General features: G+C 40.6%; 2 protein-coding genes and 1 long non-coding RNA gene across 3 annotated transcripts; 1 reads left to right on the plus strand and 2 right to left on the minus strand.

Moving 5' to 3' along the window:
- Window positions 1–5,053: 5,053 nt before the first annotated feature.
- LOC145448597 (uncharacterized) lies at window positions 5,054–7,291 on the minus strand. The gene is made up of 3 exons (XM_080327012.1): window positions 6,951–7,291; window positions 6,573–6,701; window positions 5,054–6,443 (listed from the first exon to the last, which is right to left on the minus strand). Exons 1-3 carry the CDS (start codon window positions 6,979–6,981, stop codon window positions 5,116–5,118), a joined length of 1,488 nt encoding a protein of 495 aa, XP_080183138.1. The 5' UTR covers window positions 6,982–7,291; the 3' UTR covers window positions 5,054–5,115.
- Window positions 7,292–7,460: 169 nt separating this feature from the next.
- LOC145448626 (uncharacterized) lies at window positions 7,461–10,169 on the plus strand. The gene is made up of 3 exons (XM_080327069.1): window positions 7,461–8,326; window positions 8,783–8,857; window positions 9,888–10,169. The coding sequence occupies exons 1-3, from the start codon at window positions 8,264–8,266 to the stop codon at window positions 10,092–10,094; spliced, it is 345 nt and encodes a 114-aa protein (XP_080183195.1). The 5' UTR covers window positions 7,461–8,263; the 3' UTR covers window positions 10,095–10,169.
- A 10,438-nt stretch (window positions 10,170–20,607) lies between these two features.
- On the minus strand, window positions 20,608–22,692 carry LOC145448470 (uncharacterized). Its single transcript, XR_013917929.1, has 4 exons — window positions 22,245–22,692; window positions 22,077–22,181; window positions 21,785–22,008; window positions 20,608–21,697 (listed from the first exon to the last, which is right to left on the minus strand). It is a non-coding gene; the product is annotated as an uncharacterized LOC145448470 (long non-coding RNA).
- Between the last annotated feature and the right edge of the window lie 982 nt (window positions 22,693–23,674).

Here is a 23,674-nt window from a genome sequence, read left to right on the forward strand (position 1 = left end):
ATCCATGGTGTTCCTTTGCCTTCGACCGTCATCGCTTCAACACTGTATCTAAAAAAGTAAGGTTCTGCTGCTATGGTTACTGCACGATAAATGCTTGTGATAACACTGTCAGGGTTCCAGCTATGGACGGTATGCTTTATACAATGTATGATATCACGGAGAAATTAAACATCGAGGAAAGAATCGAAGAAAAATTAAGAGGAAACAAATGATCGATGAAATTGAATACATCACCCGATGAAATTGAATATATCACTCCCAGAGTCTTGCATTTGAAAAAACTGAAAACTGTCGACACGGTAAAATAACTCGGGGGAACTGAGTTCATATTCCATCAAAAGATGTTTTAAAGAAAATAAGACATGAAGCTCTTAAAATCGGACGGAAAGATCAAAACATCTGGACGTCGCTGACATTGTTGAAATGCGAGCAACAGGACATGGAAACGAATTGAAGGAAACGAAAAAACGAATTAAAGGAACCTTACAGAAAATAATTACTAGTCCTCCAGGAATCATTTTGTATTCTGAGGAGTCTGTGCGTATATACCATGACATAATTAAATGGAATATACTGTATCTAGACGCTACAGGTGGCGTACATAGCCCCCTTCCTGACATCCATGCAATTCTTGAAAAAGATGTATCCAGACATTGCATTGATGGTCTGCAGAATTCCAATGCTTACATTACAACGGAATGTGCTGTTCACACACCAAAGGAAAAATTCATTCAAATTATCAACGTGCATCAGATAACTGGGTCACCGACCACCGTTTCCAACATATTTTCACTTCCAAATAATTGCGAGACAGTCGATGTTTTCGATAGTGTAGTGCTTCAGCCACTTATGACGAATTTGATATTTTTCAAATAACAAAATTGCTTCGACCAACTAAAGACAAAGTCGAGATCAATATCCCACAAGTTCAGATGCAGAAGGCTGGCTCAGGAAACTATGGAGCATTTGCAATAGCTTTCGCAGAAGCCCTATGCCGGTAAAAAAATCCCACAACTTGCTGTTTCAGTGAAACTGATATACGCGAATTAATTGCGGCGGGATTCAGGGACAAAACTCTGATCAATTTATCCGCAGAAATGACTAGAAGAGTCAAAAAGCCCCGCGAAAAACTGTCGGTCAACTTTTACTGCAAGTGCAGACTCTCGAACTGCGGTTCCTATATTCAGTGTTTAAATTGCGAAATCTGGTATCATCCGTCATGTACAAAAACAGGATACCAGAAGACGTTTAAGCAGACAATTGAAAATGCGGGGACTGCACAGACCAAGGACGTTGATGACATTTTGTTTCTATAAGTGTAATTCTTGTGATTCACAATCGAAAGGTTTTCTTTTTTTTCTTTGTTAATAAGTTAATTTAACCTCGATTACGCAGAGATCTCAAACACGCGGGCCGCATGCGACGCAATAAGGCAGTTACGAAGAGAACGAACTGCAGACATATTTCCTTCATAACATCGGCTGACAACAATCTAAAGTTCGTTCTCGGCCTGACTTGACTGCCTTATCGCGCCATGTAACGGGTTAAGCATTTTATCCATCTTTCTTTCGGGGATTCATTAGTTGGAAAGCTGCATTGTATACGGAACATTGTATCAGTTCACAAGCAATTGTATGAAGCAAAGCACACCAAATCGACCATTCTTTGTTATGAACGGAAGTAGCAGGAACATTAAGTGGAACATTAGTGAAATTATCTTGTTTGATTCAATTATATCTGTTACTTTGTTCTTGATTCAATTATATCTGTTACTTTGTACTATAGAAGGATAGGCCATTAGGGAACCTTTTAAAGCCAAAGGTAAACCTAGAAAAACATTTCTTTAAACCAATCGAACGTCTCGCACACACAGCTATAATGAACTCGACTACGGAATTTGCAATTTGAACAATATTGTGCGGCATCTGGTATCAGAAATATACATTCATTTCTCAACTATGCTGGACAAAACCCATAGGCCGTTAATTATACCTTTCCATCTAGTCCTACCTCCTACCTGCACGACAATAAGCAAGGATTGAGTACCAAGCGAATGATTGGCTGAACTGCCCATACAGAATACAAAGAGTGAGCTATTTAGCTGGACGATGTGTACATGCTATTACAGATACTGATAAACTGATATGATGGCGCTTCGGCTGCTGGCGTAGTCTGCTGTGATCATACCGTCATTCATATACCTATGACAATATGTTCTGGTATAATGACAATTTAACATGACCTATTCATTACTACTGTGGCTCATCTGGACATTGACTGTGATGGACAAGTGATAGTTTAAATAGAAACTGATTCAAGGATAGTCTTGCTGCTCTGCTTACTCTGCCATTCACTCACTCGTGAAGTGTTTTCTGATACCGACGCTTTACCAAGGACTCTTTATCGCTTCTACCATCGCTATTACTTCTTATATATCGCTTCTACCATCGCTATTACTTCTTATATATGACTCCATGGATATATTTTTCTGCACCGATAGGTACAACAAACACTATACCACCAGAACGAGATGTCTTGGACATGTCGAGCTGCACAGATAACACAGATATAAACACGAGATATCGGGCTGAAACAAATCTTGAATGTTACGATAATTATTCATTCAAAGCTCCATTCGTATAAAATATTAACATTATGAATCAAATATATTTAAACACTGGACGCTTTTCCATAAGCGACTGTGCTAAATCGTCCAGCTTTCTACCCACAATGCATCTGCCCATGGTGATCACGCAAATTTACTTGGCCGGAGATAGCAGTAGTTCGCGGCTTGGTTTCCGCAGCATAATAACCATGGCGAAATCATGGACAGGACAGAAGCAGCTTCAGTTTAGGTAACTTGATGTGTTCCGGTACCAGCAATCTAATATCACCGATGGCGATTGGCATCACTGCTACTCAAGACTGCTTCACACTGACTTTGATTTAGAGATTGTAGGATGGAGTGACGAACACTGACTTTGATTTAGAGATTGTAGGATGGAGTGACGAAAGGCCCAATTGATATTCATCCTCGACGTATTTTGTTGGCGTGATTTTACAGTATATATTAGGGTTGTCCAAAATTTGAAAAAATTCGAAAATGCTGCGTTGTAATGTCTTATTCTATAGATTATTGATTAAAAACATCAACAAGCCTGAAAGAAGCTCTCAGGAACGTCGTTAAGATTTCTTACAAAGCGTTTGAAAGTAGCTGCCAAAGAGTGGGCGGGCCACCGACGGCGAAATTGCAACTAGGCGGGCAATGACGAAACCACGATTCTTGATTGGGTAATCGGTTATGCTTCAATGATGACGGCGGCTGTCAGCTCTGATTTGGGTGCTTCACCGTGTTTGACAGAAGGAGTAGGTTTTGCTGCTGCTGAGTCTGTTGGTGACGGCTGTAATACTGTAAAAGCGTGTTGTGGTTTGATGAGTCAATAGTAGTAATGTAACAGTGGTTCTTCGAATGTATCAGTTGTAGCAGTAGTTTCTGTTTTGCGGAGGTCGAGTCTGTTAGTAGAGACGGGAATTTGTAAAGCGCATTGTGGGTTGATGCATCAATAGTTGTAATGCAACACTTGTTCTTTGCTCAATGTTTTAGTTGCAGCAGCATTTTCTGTTCTGATGAGGTCGATTTTGTTAGTAGTGGTTGTGGTTATGTACAAGGGCATTGTGGGTTGGTGAGTTAATAGTCGTAATGTAACACTTGTTACTTAAATGTTTTAGGCGTAGCTGTAATTTATGATAGAAGGCAAAAATATTACTGTCATGGCAGAGGCAAAACGGCGGAAGACTGTGCACTTGCCACAGAGAAGAACAAGATCTCGATCTGAGCATTACTTGGTCGGATATGCTTGCGATTACATCTGTGGCTCGAGATTACCAACCTTGCGAGAAGTAATGAGTTACTTTCTGCATCTGAAAGACCATTGCCCTCAGTCAACCCCTACTCGTGAGCTATGTAATGTGGTGGTTCATGATGTCATGACAGTGTGGCAAATGGCGAGAATTGCCACAATACTTAAAGGAAATGCGGTGAAATTACTTGAAAAACATTTGATCAAATTTTATACAGGCTTCCCTACATATGAGCACTTTACACTATTTTTCGAGCTTGTAAAACCTACAGCGGACACTATGACATATGTGTATGCTTCTGGAGTAGGCAAATCTAGACCAGGCGTGCGCAAGCTGCAGTTGATAGATGAGCTATTTTTATTTTGTGTTCGGATAAGGCTTGGACTTTTTGAACTTGACCTGTCCCAGCGGTTTAACATCCACACGTCTACTGTTAGTAGAAAAATCGTAACTTGGGCCAACTTTCTATATTACTTGTTAGGCAATCAGCCAATTTGGCCAACAAGAGATCGCATTAATGAACTTATGCCACATAGTTTCCAAGAGCTCTATCCATCAACTAGAGTCATTATTGATTGCACTGAGCTATACGTTCAGGTCCCTTCATCAATGTTACTGCAATCACAGATGTAGTCATCCTATAAGTCGAACACAACCCTGAAGGGTTTGATTGAGATTGCTCCCCACGGAGCTATAACATTCGTATCGAGCCTTTATACTGGTTCCATATCAGACAGGGAAATTACACGATGCAGTGGAATTTTAGAGCTTCTTGAGCCTCATGACAGTGTCATAGCAGATAAGGGGTTTGACATTCAATCTATGCTTAACAAAAGGAATGTTTCACTGAATTTACCTCCTTATCTCCGCCATCAGAACCAGTTTTCACCAGATGACATCTTGAAAACAAAGGCCATTGCTAAAATTAGAATTCACGTTGAGCGAGCAATAATAAGGATCAAGGAATTTCACATTTTTGATTCAGATATACCATTAAACACCCTTGGTTCAGTTAATCAACTTTATACAGTGGCTTGTTTGCTTACCAATTTTCAAGGCCCATTAATTAAAGAGATAGATGATGCTGTCACTGCCGACAATATTCATCAGGATGACTAGCTTTGTTCACAATTACTTTCATTTTCGTTGAGCTTAATATTGTACTTATATTCGTTGAATTTTTGAATAAACATGGAAAGAAATGGAATTTATTAAGTTTTGTTCTGTATTCATTGGGTAGGCCTATTATGCAGCTCACAAGAAATAGTCGAAGAAAAATTTGTCAACATTATCCTTGGCAATTTGAAAAAATGCAGGATCAAACATAATCCTCTCAATGAAAAAAGTTTCGTCACTCACATAGCTAAAAAATTCGCACCAGTCAAGACCACTCAATGCTAATTGGCACTGAACTTGATAATAATAGTCATGGGTCCTTTTGAGTCTGATCGGATTGGAATCTACATCTTTTAAAATGTAAGCTACATTCCTGAAGTCGGTAGCGCCTTCTTTAACAACTTTGATCTCCAAGAGACCAAATGGACTCAGTCCTTGTAGCTCAACGGTGCCATCAAAAACCTTGCGGTCAGGTGTGCAGCCCAACCAGGGACATTTTGGATTGATAATTAAGCCGGATGGGTAAAGATTCACTTTGTCTTTTTTTGCTTTAGAAGCATATATAAATGCAGCCCGTGATTCTAAATTCAGCCCCCTCTGCATTGGTCCTGTAATAACTCTGCGTGATGGATTAAGGTACGTGATAAGAGTCTCAAAGTTACTTTGACGCTTTGCAACTAGTCCAAATTTACTGGCAGTAATTCTCGACTTGCGAAGCTGAGTCCAATAACTGCTATGACTTTGTGCTCTTGTCTTTGTCTCCACATCTATGGCCACTTCTCTAGATAGACTCATTGCATATAAGTCGGCGAGCTTATCCTGCTGAAGACATAATGATATTGCATTGTTGAAGCGGATACCGGCATCGGGAAGGGGCAAATTTGGGAAGACAGTGCATGAGTAGTCATTAATCAGATATTCGGCTGACATTTTTTGTTGGTACGAAATCACGCTGCCCTTCACCGCATGACCAAATTTAGTAGGCTTCATTTCCATTGAATCATTTAATCCAGGTGCTAGTGTTGCAGCAAGAGGCTTGGGACTTAAATCGCCATATTGATTTTGACTGAAAATTGGATAATAGGTGGCTGGCGAATACAGAGTTGATTTAATATACCGATCGTAGTTGGCTCCAGGTTGAATTTTCTTAACTAGTACGTCCCCAATTTCTTGATTGCCTATCTTCCGCTCCCTTGGAATACTCCATCGCTCCTTCATTCCAGTACATGTGGCGGAGTCTGGTACGCTATGCAGCCCAAGTTGTTTGCAATGTGCCAGGTAATAGAGCAATCCAACTACGTGATTGCAGTAGCCTCCTAGGCCTGCAGCGCACGAGCAGTTGCCAGAAATAGATTTTGTCGGGCCAGTTCGTTGCACCATCACTTGCAGCTGATGAGGATGCTCGTTTTTCTTCATCGAGTGGTGACACTTAGCAGTGACAATGGCGGAGTCAACATCATGTGATACTGCAATATTGATGATAATCAAAAACCAGCAATATATAGGAATTAAAAACATCTAAATATTATAAATTGGCCAAATGAAAAAGAGCAAAGGTAGTCATAATTTTATGAATATCTCTGAACTTAATACACCTTTAACATTGTGTATATATCCAGGCTCCGCAAAGAACTTGTAACCCTTGGCGGTATGTTCGCACCCAGATGCTGTCTTCGCGTAACTTTCAACTTCTCCAAACGTCAGATCGGGAAATGCTGACAAATCTGGAATATGAAAGCTACATCTATTTGGTGCATATGGCACTATATTGGTTGCAGTAGTCGATGTTTACAACCACATGAAATATGGCTACCGTACCTGGTTATAAACACATAAAGCAATATCATGGTTCACTGACATCTAATCCAGGAAGTATTGCAATGACCACTGAGCTTGGGCTAAGCACTGAGCTTGTTAGGTGCATGAAATTATTATTTTTGAAAAATATAACTGAATAAGAAACTGGTACTTACCTCTACCGGTTGAAGCTGATGCAACCGCCATAGCTCACGATCGATGTCATTCGAAATATTGCAAAAATTAACAACTACTACTACAACAACAACAACTACTATCTACAACTATCTTACTGCTGCAAAAATATCACTCAGTCTCCTTCAATGCCGAATTTTGTGTCATCAAATCAATGTTGGGTATGTACCAAACAACGATTAAAATATCAATTATTTTAACGGAATTATTCTAAATCCTTTGCGTAGCATTGACATTCGACACATCTGAATCCCTGCGCACTTCCAAGACTAATTTCCGAAACGTTTACAACTAGAAATCAACAATATACTACACGATATTTAGCATTGAGTCAGGTGCACGAAAAAGTGGCTTGCTACCCAATTTGTTGTTGCTATGCGTATCTAGTCACGTGATCGAAGTCCTGCAAAAGGCCTATTCACTGGTAGCCCTGGCCCGTCGGTATACATGTTTTGTAGGACCGAATTCTGCAGTACGCTTCTTGTTTTGTAATGCCACCCCTGGTCTGCTCATATACTATAGGCTTACCATACGTCCTCTTTTGAGAGGATTTGTCCTCTTTTTTGAAAGTGTCCTCGGAGGACGCCCTTTTGTCCTCTTTTTTGAGATTTTGTCCTCTCTTTTGAAAATTTAGGTCAGATTTAGAGCAAATTGCGAGTGATATGCCGCAAATTAGCACAGAAGTGAAGCTCCGGGGGGTATTTCGGAGTGAAAAACGGTGATTTGAGCTCTGAGCGAAAAGGTGACCATTTATTTTTTTTTTTTTTTTTTTAGTCATCCACCTGGAAATGTGGAGAGAAAAACGGTATTTTGAGAATTCTACAGAATTCTACTCCGGTTTTGCAAGTTTTAAATTTCTGAAAAAGTGTCCTCTTTTTAGATTTCCAAAATATGGTAAACCTACCATATACCTGCTTTTGATTGCGTTTGCGTAATATTGATAGTACATTGACTCTTGCTGGTGCGAGACAACATTGTTGTGTTTAAGAACTACGATTGGTTGTGTGTCGCACGTCCAACAGCTTTCAAAAATGCTTCATGAAGACTAAGTTTCGGTGTCACTGTACTGAATGTCCTATCAAGTTAATTTGAATTATTCCACGCCCGCAAAAGTAAAGTATATGCATATTGCATATTGCATATTGTATATCCACACAAGTGCATGCCATCTCACAGTTTGAAAAGCAATGCTGCAAAGCCAATTTTGGTTCCGTCAGTATTCCTTGCTCCCATAAGTACACATCTCTTTACCCAGGTAAATATTGCATTGCCGAGAAAATGAGTGATCCATTGGATGTGCTGTCGGAAATCGCCCTCAATTCGACGCCAGGTACTCATGACGGAAACGACAGTTCTGGTGAGTTATACTAAATTTTGAACTGAGCTGTTGGTTTTAACAGAACTTACGATCTCGTCAATTATGCAATCAAGTAATTAATTGTGATCCATTATTTGCCATATGTGCTCATTAGTCATGTTCAATTGTACAGCAATCAACATCAGGACTTGCCATGAGTTTTTGTGCCGTTTTTGATCTATGCCAGGGGGATCAACCTGTAGCCTTAGAAGCCGATATGAATAAATAGGTGAGCTCGGAGTATAGAATAAATAGACATAATCGACAATTTAATGCGGATATTTGGCTTCAAGTTGGTGCATTACGACTGTGCGCTGGAATGCGGCCGCATGCTGTTTTAATATTAGGAAATCAGGCCGTGAATAGCAAAAGGTTGGTCAACCCTGATCTACACCAATGCCTCCATAGCAGACAACACACTTATGCTCTGTAAGTTAGTTGTATTTTGTATTACAGAATCTGACGATTTGGACTGGATGGTTAGTCTACCTGCCATTTTCATCAAAAATAAACTTCTTTCTGTCTGATCAGGTACGAATATTTATCGATGTTATCAAGCAGTTGTTTGATTTGAAGTATACATAATTCGGGACTGTCAGAACGATTCGACAGTCCTAGTCGAACTTTGCATTTTATTGTAGTTTAAACACATTTTTTCAACGGTATACATCCCATTGCTATTAAATCGTTTTTATTCTGGCAGCCTTTCATAACTAATCATTTGGCTGGGAATTCGACAGCAGAGCAGTCATATTTTTTATAGCTGCAACCGATGAAATAAGATCAGATAAGGGCATTTGAATATTTACTCCTCAAACGCCCTGCTGTTGACAAGCCCGTGCACCCTTTTCATCGCAGTCGCAGTGAAGCAGTGGTGTACAAATGGCGTTTCGCAAAGCAATTTCTGGGTGTCCACACACTCAATTGGCAACATGAATGACAACCCAATTTTTAGGCCCAGATTCAGATCATCACGCCGTCTATTTAGGCGATTACAAGTATATAAGTGGTGATCTGCAAGCCATGTTAGTGTTATATACTTCAAGTGGACATCTTGAGTAGTACAGCTTTTTCAAAAAGTATAACTAAACGCATAATTTTAGCTGTATTTCGAAGGTGGCCACTTTTCAACTCGATAGATGCATATTCGCAACTTACTCAATATGAGTAATAACATGACAGTTGCAGTAAAACAGAGTTACAAATTTAAAAACTTTTGAGGGTGTCCAGCCCGCAGGACTGGACATTCAAAAAGAGGTCGGCATGGTGACGATAAAAAGTTGGTGTCAGCGTGAGCTGCTGACTAACACCTGGTTGTCAAGTCCATCTAATGTTCATATGCCCGAGCCAGAGGCGTTAAACTCAGTTAACAAGGCTATACTGAAGTAGAAGTAGGAAGACATAATTTTACTCGGTACGAGTTATGTTGTAAACCAGCTACAAGTAGAAATAGTTTGACAGTCTTTTGATACTACTCAAGTGAGCATGTATTTTTGAATAGTTATAATACGCTGCCAATATGTATGTTTGACCTGTTTCACAATACCAAACCTTTCTTCAGATGCCCAGATCAGCCTACCTTACAATTTGTTCTGCTGTGGAAAAGAAGGAGTGGGCCATCTACTTTGATGGGGAGACAGTCCGAGATATCAACAGCTTCCATGAGGGATTTGCAGTGATACTTTCAGTCTACTGGATATTCGACATACAGTTTTCGACAAACATCAGAAATTCCCTCACTTTCATGTCAGTTCTAGCACACTGTTGAAAGAGATGAGTTCTGCTGTTCGCACCAAACTTGGTAAAATCTGGGACTAATTTGAAAATAAAGTTTTGGAATAAAGGCGATGTTGTGATTTATGTCAACGTGGATTATGAAGATTTAATTTAGATGTTGTGCGCATCGAAGTCGTTTGACGAAGATATCCGGATATGATGAGGTGGTATCTGGATAGGCTGATGAGGTGGTTTACCGATAGCATAGGGGAGGAAAATTTTCCACCTAAAATAGGTGGGGGAGCCCACCACCCTTTACGGGTGGAGAAAATACCACCTCCTTTGGGTGATTTTTGAAACACCTCTGTAAGGTGGCCACAGTTTTTACAGTGTACCTACAAAGAGCATTCGCATGACACCTTGTGGTGTTTTAATCGTTCCATGCTCAGCAATTCTGTAAAGTGCTGCAGCGCCTCCGACCCGATTTGTATATGGATTCTCGTCCCGAAAGCGAGTCAAATCGATTTGCCCTCGTCCGAAAGTGTTTGGTACACGATCCTGATGCGTTACGACCAGGGGATAGGCAATCAAAGCGGTGGCACCCATAAACGTAAAACATTATAAAAAGCCAGCTGTCATCCATGGAAGATTAATTACGAGTCTGCCTGCCATCATTCAAGCAGGAATCAAAGCATTGTGTTAAATTGAAATGCGAGCACATATCGCATTAAACAATTTCATGAATAAATTATTTCATCTTGATGAATTTTTCACGTTTTTTTGCATAGCCATAACAAAATATATCGGTAAATTAACTGTCAGTGTGCCTCGAGTAATAAGGATGAAAACCACTCACTTTTCCTTAGCCATAGACATGGTTGAGTTACCTGGGCTCACTTGATTGAAATTATTCGGAAAGAACATGATGTGTACAGTCGTCCGCCCACCACCATTAATTTATGTCCTGTATAAGTATTGTGCGCGACGTGATTTCTTATTAGCAAAATGTTCAATAACGAGTTTATTGAAATCTGGAATTCCCAGAACCACGTCGTTGTGAATCGAGAGAACAGCCAACGCATTAAGCCTATCTTGGCCCATCCTGTTTCTGAGAAAGGTCTTGATACGTTTCAATGTGCTGAAACTGCGCTCGGATTCCGCGGATGAAACCGGGGTGGTCAAAATGATATTCAGAAAGCTAGTTACTGTAGCAAAGTTGATCGAAAGCGAATTTTCAACTAGGAATTTTGAAAGTTCACTAGTAGTTTTAATTTCCGAAAAGAATGTGTTAGAATACAAACAAGTCAACTCGCTCTCCAACCGAGCAATGTCGATCATCGGGTAATAACGAGGCACGCTGCGCAGTAGTCCAGAAGGAAAATGAATTTTGTAGGCAGGGAAATTTCTCGGATTTAACAGGGCGAAAGTAACCAACTGGTCACTATTCAGACGATGTTGGATTTGGGACATCAGTATATCGCAACATTCGTAAGCCGCAACAAGCAGGTTTTGCACACTTATCCCACGACGTAAAAGCGCTGTGTCACCAGCGAAGTGTACATTCGCCCGGATATGCGAAATTGCCTCACAAAAATGTGCAATACACAATTGCGCAGTAGTACCATCGGCCATACGCGACTGAAAAGTGCTGTACAGTGTATCGACGTGCATGAAGATGTCACAAAAAAGCTTCAAAAAGAACAAAAATTCTTCGTCTTCCAGGAGTCGTTTAAGCCCCGCCGCTTCACGTATGGAAGTATCATCCCAGACAGGAGAGCTCTCAATCACTGAGAAGCATTCCAGAAGCTCCACCCTACTCTCTGACACTCGTTGCACAACTCTGGATTGGAAGTTCCACCGTGTTGATACGCATCTAGGTAACCGGTGCTTGCATATGTCGCGCAATAGATCAGATCGCTTTGGCGAAACAGAGAAAAAGGAGGAGAACCCTGAAAGATTTGCAAAGAATATCTTGACAGAAGATATTCCTAAGCACATTTTTTTCACTACAAGATTGAGCTGATGCGCGTAACAATGCAAAAAATGCGCATGCGGGTAAACTTCTTTCATTAAAACTTGTACGCTATGTCGCGATCCGCTCATGACTGCTGCGCCGTCGTAGGTTTGCGCAATAAGTTTCGACTCAACTGAATAGGGCTGTAATGTTTTTTTAATACGTAAGAAATTCCGACAGCAGTGCGATCGTCAACAGCCACAAAGCTGTGGAATCGTTCGACTGGCATACCAAATTTCGTGAACCGAAAAATCACGACTAGTTGTGACAAACACGTAATGTCAGTTGTTTCGTCAGACTGAATAGATAGAAATTCAGCGTCAACAATCTCGGTAAACAAATGCTGTAGATAGATGTGATATATCGAATCAAGCACATCATTTTGAATAGTCTTTGAGGTACCCTTAGCTACTGTCGCGGTGTCGAGATGTTCGCGCAAAATGCTATCAATGGAAGCCGTGTATTTAATTAGATCCAAAAATACCCCCCTATTGAGAGAGCATTCCTTCTCATCGTGGCCTCGAAGGGGCAATTCATGAACTCCAATAAATTTAATGGCATCAATCACCCGAGAGAGAACATGCCTATTCTTATCTACAAGCTCATTGTGCTTGCAGACTGATACGCGATAACTTTCATTGAGCTGCGACATTACATTTACTCTGCGAAACAATTTATATTTAACTGCACTAGTAGCCATGTGCACTTGGGATTTTTGGTGCGTTTTCAGACGCTCTGACAAATGCTTCAGATCGCGATAACCAATTTTGTTCCAACAAGAGCCACTGCTTCCGGTACCGGCACTGTCGAATAAAAGACAGTAAAAGCAAAACAAGGCGTTTTTATCCTCGCCATAAGTAAGCCATTCATTTTTATCGAAATGCGCTGAAGAAAAGGCACGAGTGCGCTTTCCTCCGGCGTACGATTGGATCAATGGGCAATTTCTAGGCTGATACGGACCTAGTCGCTTTACCTCTAATTTTTGCTCTAAAGGCAGCTGGCTAAACGGCGTACGGAGCAAAGATTCAACACGATTCATGTTCGCACTTGACCTGACTACTTATCTGCAGAAATGGAAATGACTATAAATCGAGAGATTGCGTATGCCTAACTGGAAAGGTCAACGAGTTCGGACACATACGCAATTGTTATCTCATAGATTGGACAAGGAAATGGCATATTGAATCCAAAACATCATTCTGAAGAACTACGGATAGCAGCCTCGGAAATTCGGTCCCGGTACAGCTTGGGAGATTCTGGCCTTGAGGCTGGAGACTGTCACACGACACATACGGCTTACGGTCTATAGTGTCTATATGTCTGCTGCAAAATCGCCTTCGGAAAATATATTACCGAATAAATACGTGGATGAAAGCCGAAAACTTGGTACACTGTTACATGAAATCATCGAGAAGTATAGCCTCATGACCGTTTTCGGTATGGTACACTGTCAAAATTAATACGAACAGATCAACGCCGAATTTTGCGTAATATTTACTGAGGAATCGGCTGATCAAGCGATCAGCTGTTAGCCGCCATCGAAAACGAAACAGCTATCGCGCTTGACAGGGGTTGTAATTGTGAGCAAATGGCCCGAAGGCCACCATTCCACGGTGAAATTGACATTGGAGAATATAAAATAAAACTAAATATTTGAATGCAAACCGAGGATGTTATTAAACTGTTTCATGATATCATCATCTCATCACCTATCTCAGTATGGAACACAGATACACCGGCTTTTGCGTGAAATCCGCAATGGTTAGGTAGGCTAAGTGTCAGATCAGCGCACATCTCTACCATACTCGAACTTAATAACGAAATTGCTGCCCTAATCATTGAGTGTCAACCTTGAGACTTGGCACAGCGTTCGATACTAAAATCAAGACATACCATGTAAAAGTTCATGACGGATCTAGCTAAGGAGCATCGTTAAAATCAATGGAGACCAATACCGGCTTTGCGTGAAATATGTTTGCGATACATGACCGATCAGCACACACTCGACTTTGGAAACGGAATTACTACCCTAAACTTTGAGTAGAAACCCTGAAACTTAGGACAGTGTTAAATACCACCATCACGACATGACATACCAAGTTTCAAGAATTATCATGGTGTGAAACACCATCAAAATCGACCTGTACCAGCAACGGTCGACTCAACGCATATCACGGTATCCGAGTTCAGATATAGATACGATTGTTACATCACACCTTAGGGGCGAGCAAGCATATTTGCCCCGGTTGCTCGGCCATTTTACGAATAGGAGAGAGTAAAGCAACGTTTCTTAATTGTGCGCAGCTTTGAGAGAATAGATAGTGAAAGCTTGTTATGAGCGCTACCGGGGCAAGCCCCGGCTAGGCATTCACAAAGCGAAAACACAGAAGAGAATTCGATTTTCGCGGAGAATTCGCTATGTATGGGCATTTGCAAGCGAAAGCACAAGAAGAACGCGGGTTTCGCTGTGATCTCGATATATATTGAGCGCTGTGCGTCTATAAATGGTTAAATTGTTATTGAACAGAATTTTAGGTGGGGCAATGCCCCAGTTGCCCTATAGGACGAGCCGCCACTGTAAGCTACTAAACCCGTTCAGCCAGGATAGGTTTATCTATTTATGGCCAGATCCTCCTCATTTAATCAAGGTAAATATTCTCACTGAATGTTTCATTTCAACTTATATATTTAAGTACTGGTTATATTCAGACCGCGCGAAATTCCATGCTAAAAAATACACTGAAATCACCAACGGGGCAAATCCTGTGGAAACACATGGAAGTTATCTACAAAGACTTGTGGTCCAGTGATCTCCATCAGCCTTCCAAACTCAAGCATTCCCATATCTATTTAAATTCTCGCTCGAAAATGTCAGTGAAATATGCAGCACAGGTATGAGTGATCTTATAATTACAATCGTAGCAATCTATTAATAACTCAGAAATGAGAAAGAGTTCAATTTCATTGAGCAGGTTCTCTCAATATCTGTTGCAAGACAGTTGGAAAGAGCTGGTTTCGTAGCAACGTCCGAGTACGCAAAGATTTAGAATGTACTTCCGGAAAACGAGGCCAGAAGAACCCGACTATGGCATCGTTCGCAGACATCAGCGACCCACGCTTATCGTGGCTGCAACACGAATTTTAAATTATTTCCATACCTGGAAGAAATCCACGTGCTGTGAAAACTGATTTCATTGCTTCTCCAACTTACCAGGGTATTTGCATGCTGGTACCGTCAATAATAGACTTGGTACCTCCTCCAGCACACAACGATAAAATGGGTTTGCTTCGCAAGGATTTCGCAAGACTGTCTGGAACGACATTTCAGCATGCAAAGAGCAATCGGTGGGGCTGATGCAATTAACTACGACCAAACTTCTGCAGATAATCCGTCTGTGTTGAGCTTCGGATACAACGAACGAATTATAACAATGAAGAAGTCAGTGAAGGGGACAGCGTTGAACGGAAAAATTGACGAAGAACCGCTAAAGAAACGTCATCGTTCCTGAACCAATTTTATTAATTTGATAATGAAAACACTCAAAACTTAGGCCTATTCAATTTATTTATACCAAATTCAGTTATTCATTTTTTTCAACTGCTTCCTGAGACCCTTGTTTGTCCTTGCGATGTTGATGTTTTTTTCCAACACGTTCCTCAATTTCACAGAATAAGAATGAGCCCGCACTTTAATAAATTTGAAAAACAATTTTTGAAACACAGATTTGACTGTAAATCCATCCGTCCAATGTGGTGTCTTCAGAGATGAGCTTGGAATATAAATCGACAACTCCAGATAATAACATGAATCGTGCCTTAAACTCATTATCCAGTCCAGGGTGAGGCTCCTCGGCAACGTGATTGCGAAAATACCGTTCGCAGTGCATAACTAATTCTATGCACTTCGCAACAGCCACCCATAACCGGTCAGATGTGCCATTAAATTTTCTGTTGCGTTGGTCGGCTAAAGATCCTTTCCTGACTTCACCTTTCAACTTCATAATGACGCGCTTGTCCAACTCAGTGGTTGAAGGGTGGTAACACAACTTCCTCTACAAGAATCCAGCAATATATTCAAGTATTTCAACGTCCGTGTCACTGATGTCCTTAACTGCGTTCCTTCCTATATTCTGAGGATTAATAACACTGCTGAGATACTGGTGGAATTTCTGAAGTACGAGCAACAGATCCCCGGGAGAGACTGACAGCGAATTTGCTCGATTTAAAAGCACTCCATATTTAGAAAAATACGAATTGGGGTTAAACTGTTTGGCATATGCTGATCCTATGTCATAAAGAATTGAAAGGATTTAGCGTGTTTGATTTTCGGCCATAAAATCCTCGACGACAGCTCTCACGGTGCTTCAATAGAAATATTCACAGGTGCTTCAATAGAAATATTCACAGTGACTATCTCACTATCATCAGATTGCTGACCGCTCTCCTCCTCTTCATCCATATAAATCACTACTTGCCATAATTCTCCGTCCATTGTATAACTCAATCTTTCGCTTTTTCTACCCACCGCAAACGTAAACACAATACCGAAACCAGTTGTTTTCTACAACAGGCGACTTTCTGCAGGCGGAATTCATGCGTGACGGCGGATTATTGTGACTCAACATACCCTTTGTTTGTTTATTGTACTGTTTGTTTATTGTACAATCGACAGAGTGCGACATCTAGTTTTTCTTAATCTAAGGTCGGTCGATACCAGCAAAGAGTTATTATTAGTTATTAAAATGATGTATTAATAGTTATAATAATGATGTATTATATGATGATAGAGGATAGATAATAATAAAAGGATATGCGATGAAAATGAAACGGCATGTCATTGTAGGCGAAGTGGGATGCCAGATCATGCTCCTGTAATTTCAAGCGCGTCACTCAGCAGAATCTGTTTCAGTATTGTAATCGGTATTTCATAAGCACAGCGGAAATAACGTTCTGAGCATTATGTTTGCACAGAAGTTTTGATTCCTTTACAACCGACACTGATACGTGAAAGTAATGGCCAAAGCATCATTGTGTGTGTGTGTGGGGGGGGGGGGGATCAATCAATCACCGAGGAGGAAATTTCCAAATGCTTCGAAGGATTGAATGAAATGAATCAGTTGTGATGTATGTGAAGCCATATTTCCCACCGTAAGGCAACCCAAGTAGCACGGGAAAGTGCATAAGCGCCCGTCACCAACTGAGAAAATTGACATCGACCGAGTAATCGACATTTTTTATATGAATAAATGTATCAATTGGAATCGTTTGGTGCATTATTGGTTTCTTGATGCGAGTGAGAAATACCACGTATTTTAGCTTAGGCAGAGCCCCAAATTTGAGTTGCTTTCAGCCTTTGAGCTGAATGATATCACTCCCCTGATAACGATTCTCGCAGATCGCGGCTCTATTATAAATTACTCTGTTAAATCTGTTAAAGTTGAGACAGCTTCTTATTCACGTCTCCTTATGGAGCAACGTCTTGATACGATCGCCTTTTGAGGGGTCCCTGATAGAAAGAAGAAGGCTGGCCATTGCTGCTTCTGGGCCGCTTCATTCCTCAACAGCTCTGGTCTTAGTACCGTGAACAAAGACCTCTTACACGATTGATCGCTACGTCGATTAACATAACTACATCCAGGGATAGCGCAGTTGTTGACCATAATTGCAGCGGCGGTTTTATCTGCTTACGACGGATGTCGTGATCATTGAAGCATAACCTATTAGTCAATGAAGAGCCGTGGTTTCCTGATTACTGGTCTTCTCGTCGTTCTATGGTTTGTGGCACGCCGAATCTTCGGCGGCAACTTTCAAACGCTTTGCACGAAGTCTTAACGGCTTTCCTGTGAGCTTCTTTTTGGTACAATTTTTGGTGCATTGTTTTTTATCAATAATCTATAGAAATCTATATGATTGTTTTTTTTTATCAATAATCTATAGAATAAGACATAAATTATGGACAGCCCCTATCGCTCACCCTTGAGAAAGAAGAATGACATGTGTGAGCGATTCTCTAACTTCTATCAGGATGATCCGAGCGCGACCTTGTAATTAAACACTTTAACTGCCAAGGGCTATTATGGATATTGCTAGCAAATGCCAGGAAACGTTGAATTTTCGACTAGTTACAAATCTTGCTGGAATCGGGCATGCTGATAACTGTTGACCTTGTGCATCTGATGATCATTTTTTTTCTTCTATATTGAGGAATTTTTAATATTTTTAATATATTGCAATGTTTTACTGCTCATTTTCTAAAAAGCCACCTAGTGGTCAAACAAAAACAAGGAGAGCTACTGTATGCAGATGTGATTGCAGGAAATACTGCCAAATTACCCGGACAAAATTACCAGAAATTTGTACACAAATAATCATGGAAATATTTTTATTACTGCATGTACGTCACAACGCCAATTATGACGTCACATATATTCAAAGTGCAGAACATTTAATCTAAACTGGTAACAAAACACTTGTAGGAAAAACAATAGCAATTATTATGCAGGATGAAAATAACCATAATATAAATAGCTAAACTAAATTACTTGGAACTTGTATAATAATAAATAACCTGGAACTTGTAAATAATAAGTAACATGGAACTTGTACAATAATAAATAGCTTGGAACTAATGGAACAACAGCGAAAATGCAGGATTCAAATTGTTCAATTCTCGTGATAGCAACAAAACAAGGAATGAGACAGAGCCCTGTACCACATTCTTTACAACAATATGACGTTTTCTTGCTGATCCCATTTGATTTACCAACAACACAGTGACGTTGCGGATACATTGAGCTATTTGTGGATGAGAATCGAGCCAAATGATGGAGACCAAATCCATCACAGGATCTTTTAGAGGGTCTAGCATGTACTGGTCTTGGCGAAGATAGAGATAAACGCGCCGGGAATTCTTTTCCTGTTGAAGAGCACAGTTTACGAATCAACTCCTTGTTGAATTTATAAAACGACATCTTGTTGAAGCCTGATTTTGCCCTGTACAGAACATAGCAGTTGTGGATCGATATGTCTATGAGGTAAAAACATACCTTTTTAGTCCACTTAGTTGTCTTGCGTGTATACGGGTAGTACGCAATCAGTTGTCTTGCGTGTATACGGGTAGTACGCAATCATCTGATCCAAGTGATCGCAGCCAGACATGTGCTTGTTGTAATCACAAACACATGCCGGTTTCAATACTTTTTCCTTTTCTCTGGAGTTCTTCTTTCTCCTCACCACTTCACACCATTCAGTGCCGTTATGTTTCGTACTAATGGGTTTTGACCAAATTTTTATCTTTCCAGTAAAGAACAACCACTTTGCCTTTATCTTTTGCAACCCATTCTCCTGGTTCCAAATGACATTCCCGCAACTCTTTCGGTTCCCCACGAAATTTTCGCATTGTCCCAACGGTGTGAATTCCTTTTTCCAGTAACGCTTCCAACAGCTCCACGCTGTTGTAAAAGTTGTCCATGTACAGTGAGTGCAACAGGTGAAAACATTTCTCCGTCAACAATCCAAATACAGTCTCCCGCAGAGTCTTGTTTTGCTTACAATATGTGTCCATATTGTAGCAATAGTGGGATGATGAATCAGCTAATAGATAGGATTTGATGCCATACTTTATGGGTTTGTCTTTGTTATAGCAACGGAAGTGAAGTCTACCGCGCTACTTCATCATGCCTTCGTCAATTGAAATGTGCTCTCCCAGTGAGTACAATGATTGCCACTTTTGCAAAAGATGGTTATAGATAGGCCGACGCTTGTGCAGGCGGTCTGTACATCCTTCCGGAATGTCGCCATTGAAATGTAAATACATATTAATCTGCTGAAAGCGATTACGAGACATGCATCTACGAAATGCTGGTGTTTCGATAAGTGTGTCAGTGGACCAATACATATCAAGTCCACATTTTTATCAATCAGTCCTGTGAGAATAATCACACCCAAATACGTCTTCAATTCAGACACAGTGAGATCCTTCCAGTTTTTATGGCGTGAATTTGGCCCTGATGGGCCCTTGACATCTTGACGTACTGCGACAGCCTTTGGAAAATACTCATTTGTCTCTCTGACAATATGTTCAAGAAATTCCTCTGTAAACATCAGCGAAAAATATTGAAGTGGGTCAGTGACGTCGTCTACGGAACCTTCTTCGGTCGGACCTTGCTGCCCGGTAAATTTCTCCACAATTGGAACCCGTGCTGGGTCTACCCACACATAGTTGTCTCTAGTTCTTGGAGGGTGTTCACGTCTAGCATAGACAACGGAAGGCTGCGCTGTTAGATTGCCTGAAATAGTATTTTGATCACTCTCACTATCCTGATGACTGCTACCGGCACTGGTATTGATTCTTATGTAACGCCTTGAAGGAACCCTGTAATCCTCGTCATCTGAGGAAAGCGGCGTTTGCATATAGTGCCGAGAAGGGTAATTTCATCATTAAAGGGGCACTGCGCTCAAAAAATGATGTGGTCTCAAATTGAAGGGCAAAACGAAAAAAAAATTTTGGCCGCAGCCGTTTTCTTCAAAACGCCACCGTAATGTAGCTGCAATTTATTGAAATTTCCAGAAACGCACCCGGCTGCAGCTGTCGCGGCTCCGGGTAATTTCTTAACCCGTTACATGGCACGATGACTTCATCGTCGCACTTGCCCGACGCGATTAGGCAGTCACGCAGAGGACGAACTTTAAATAGTTGTCAGTCGATGTTATGAAGGAATCATGTCTTGCACACCAAGGCGGCGCTCAACGTGCGGTGTTAAATCAGGAGGATTTGTGTCTGGAGCTTGTCATGACTCTATAGTCCTGGATATAAACGGCAATTTCCTGCATTCTTCACCTTTTCTCGCATGCTTTTATATAAATGCCTACACTTTATAAATTGGGAGCATTATACTATCCGTCATATATAATGCTGCTATTCGTTTTCAGCATTTTTCTCATTGCTGCAATGTACTTTGATATTTTCCAATTGCAGACAATATCGCTTGGTGTCTTATCGACACATAGGCTACTGGAATGGATTAATGATGGCGACGTTTTGGGTAGCAAAAACAGAATGCCCTTGCCAGCCTGCATTGTGACTGCTATAAAGCAAAAGTACCCGAGTGATGATGGACTGTATGTCGGTTTCAAATGGCCGATAGAAAACGAACTGTGATTGATAACACTGCGGCTCTCAAGTCGAAATCTGTTCAGTTACTGTTACTGTATTAGACAGTGAACTGGAGCTGTTTGCATTCTATATTCCACCAATGGCTGCTGTGCCTGATACATCACTACTTTGCTTACTCGGTATTTCAGCACAATTTTTAATAAATAATAAAAGAAACATCTGAGGACTATATAGGCAGGGTATTACAACGGGGCAGTCAGGCAAAGGAAGAATGAAATTGAGCTAGTAAGCTACGCAGCACTGCACATGCCGTACAACTCGAAGATGTATTGTATCTCAGTCACATTCTAGCACGACGTTTTGAAAGTAATTCCTCGCAAGGGGAGGCTGGTTCAATGCTGACTGGATGCACACTTCTTCTGGCCCATGACATCCAGTTTAGTTCGTGCAAGCATCGTGTCACAAGTAAAATGAAGACGTTTAGGTGCAAATTTCAATATGACGTTGTGATAAACTTCCAATGATCCTAAAAAAGGAAGGTGTGAAATTTAGTGATCTGACCATGCTCCGATAACTGGTGTGCAGATGTGATGAGTCATAAAAAACAAATTACCAGTATGTTAGAGTCATCTGCTCCAAATCCCAGATCAAACTTTTGTTTTCTATCAAAGATTTCAATGCTTTGAAACTAGGAGATCCACATTGCAACCATCTAGTTCTTAGGCTCTTATCCCCAGTCAAAGTGCCATAGCTGCAGGAATATGTCTCCCCGTCAACTGTCCACTCATGTTCGCCGGTGATGTGATGCAGAAGAGATATCCATCTTCTTTTTAGCACCTGAAATTGCATATTATATAAAAAGTTCCTAATATGTGATGTCAGACATAGTTGATATGTAGACTTACACTGCTGACAGCACCAACACAAGTGATTAGTGATGCTTCTTGTCCATAGTAGCAAGTCTTCCATACCTTTCTTCTTACCCAGAGACACCAACTTTTTTTTCAGTCCTGAGAAATGGTTAGTAAGGCAAAAAAAGATTCAAATAATAACATCCAAGGCACGCTCCATACCAACTTTTTCCATTGCAACACTGCTGGAGCACTCTGTTTTTTTAGACAAATTGGACGTGGACAATCTTCTCAGTCTTCTCCATAAATGAATAAACCATATATTTTGCAGAAAACCCAGGTGAGTCCAATGAAACGGCACAACTTCTCGATGTCATTGCAGCTTGCAATAATGGCAATGTATGTTCTATATACTATTACGAAGACTCTGGGTAGAGCAAGACAATAGCGTAGACTAGTGCTTTTCAACCTTTTTGAGCTCCATTTGCACTTTTTTTGAAAAACAATTTAATTCGCACCAGCCAGCTGGAATTTATTACACAAAAAGAAAATGAAAATCTTATCACTTTTGTATTTGTAGAGCTTCCTGTAGTTACAGAGCGTCATTATTTCACATTCAGCGTATCATATTGTTGATTAATCAAATACTAAAATCACTGCAGTAGAAAAATCACAGATCTTCGTTGCTTTTTCTGGGGGTGTCGTGCAGTGATTTCTTTCGAAACTCAAAGGGCAAACCCATGAACAATATTCACTCGCAACAATATCACTTTTCCGCTAAATCGACTTGTTATGTCAACGCTATATGAATGTGTGTGCCGAAATTCCAATACTTTGCATTCAAATCAACACTGGCATCGCCCACTAACACTTACAAGGTAGGGTTATCATATTTTTGACTCGGGAAAGGGGGACACTTATTCAAAGTTTTCAGAAATAGAATAGTGGATAAGTAGAAGCCTGAAAAAAATGGTTAATTTTTCAGACTCCGTGGTCGGTCGACTAAAAAAAGGTCAACTTTCCAGTTCAACTCCGGAAATACAGTTTTTCTTTGACACTTAACATTGATTGACTATTTGGTTGAAATTCTTTTCATTCGCACAAGTACGAACCCTCACACAGGTTGAAAAGCACTTTATGCTGTAGTCGTTTTTCGGGATAACAGTAATTTCTTATCCACAACACGAGTACCACCAGTCAGGGTTCCCCATGAACATGACAAAATTCATGACATTCAAAACTGGTGCAGGGTTCGGGTACTGTAGGAAAATTCATCATGCCTAACCGAAATCCAAGGGTACGCAAACCTAACCTTAACCCACAATTCCGCGGCTGACCCTAAAACACATGTATTCATTATATTGTAATCATACTAATCCCCAAGCCATAATTTTACGATACCCTCATCTTATGATTCTCCAACCTGAATGCGAAACCAATTATGACCAATCTGAATTTTGAAATGTTCAGAGGGCACACTGATTGGTGATGGTAATGTTTTATACATACGACAACATAAGAATAGGACATGATCTATTCCTGCCCTCAAGAAATAGAATACACTAGGCCCAATTAAGAGAGAAATCTCCTGACTAAACATCGTCAGTGGAACGCCGTATCTACACCATCTTGGCGTGTAAGACATATTTCCT

The sequence above is a fragment of the Botryllus schlosseri genome, chromosome 10 (genome assembly GCF_051294905.1).
Source record: "Botryllus schlosseri isolate E-star chromosome 10, Bs_hap1, whole genome shotgun sequence".
Classification (NCBI taxonomy): domain Eukaryota; kingdom Metazoa; phylum Chordata; class Ascidiacea; order Stolidobranchia; family Styelidae; genus Botryllus; species Botryllus schlosseri.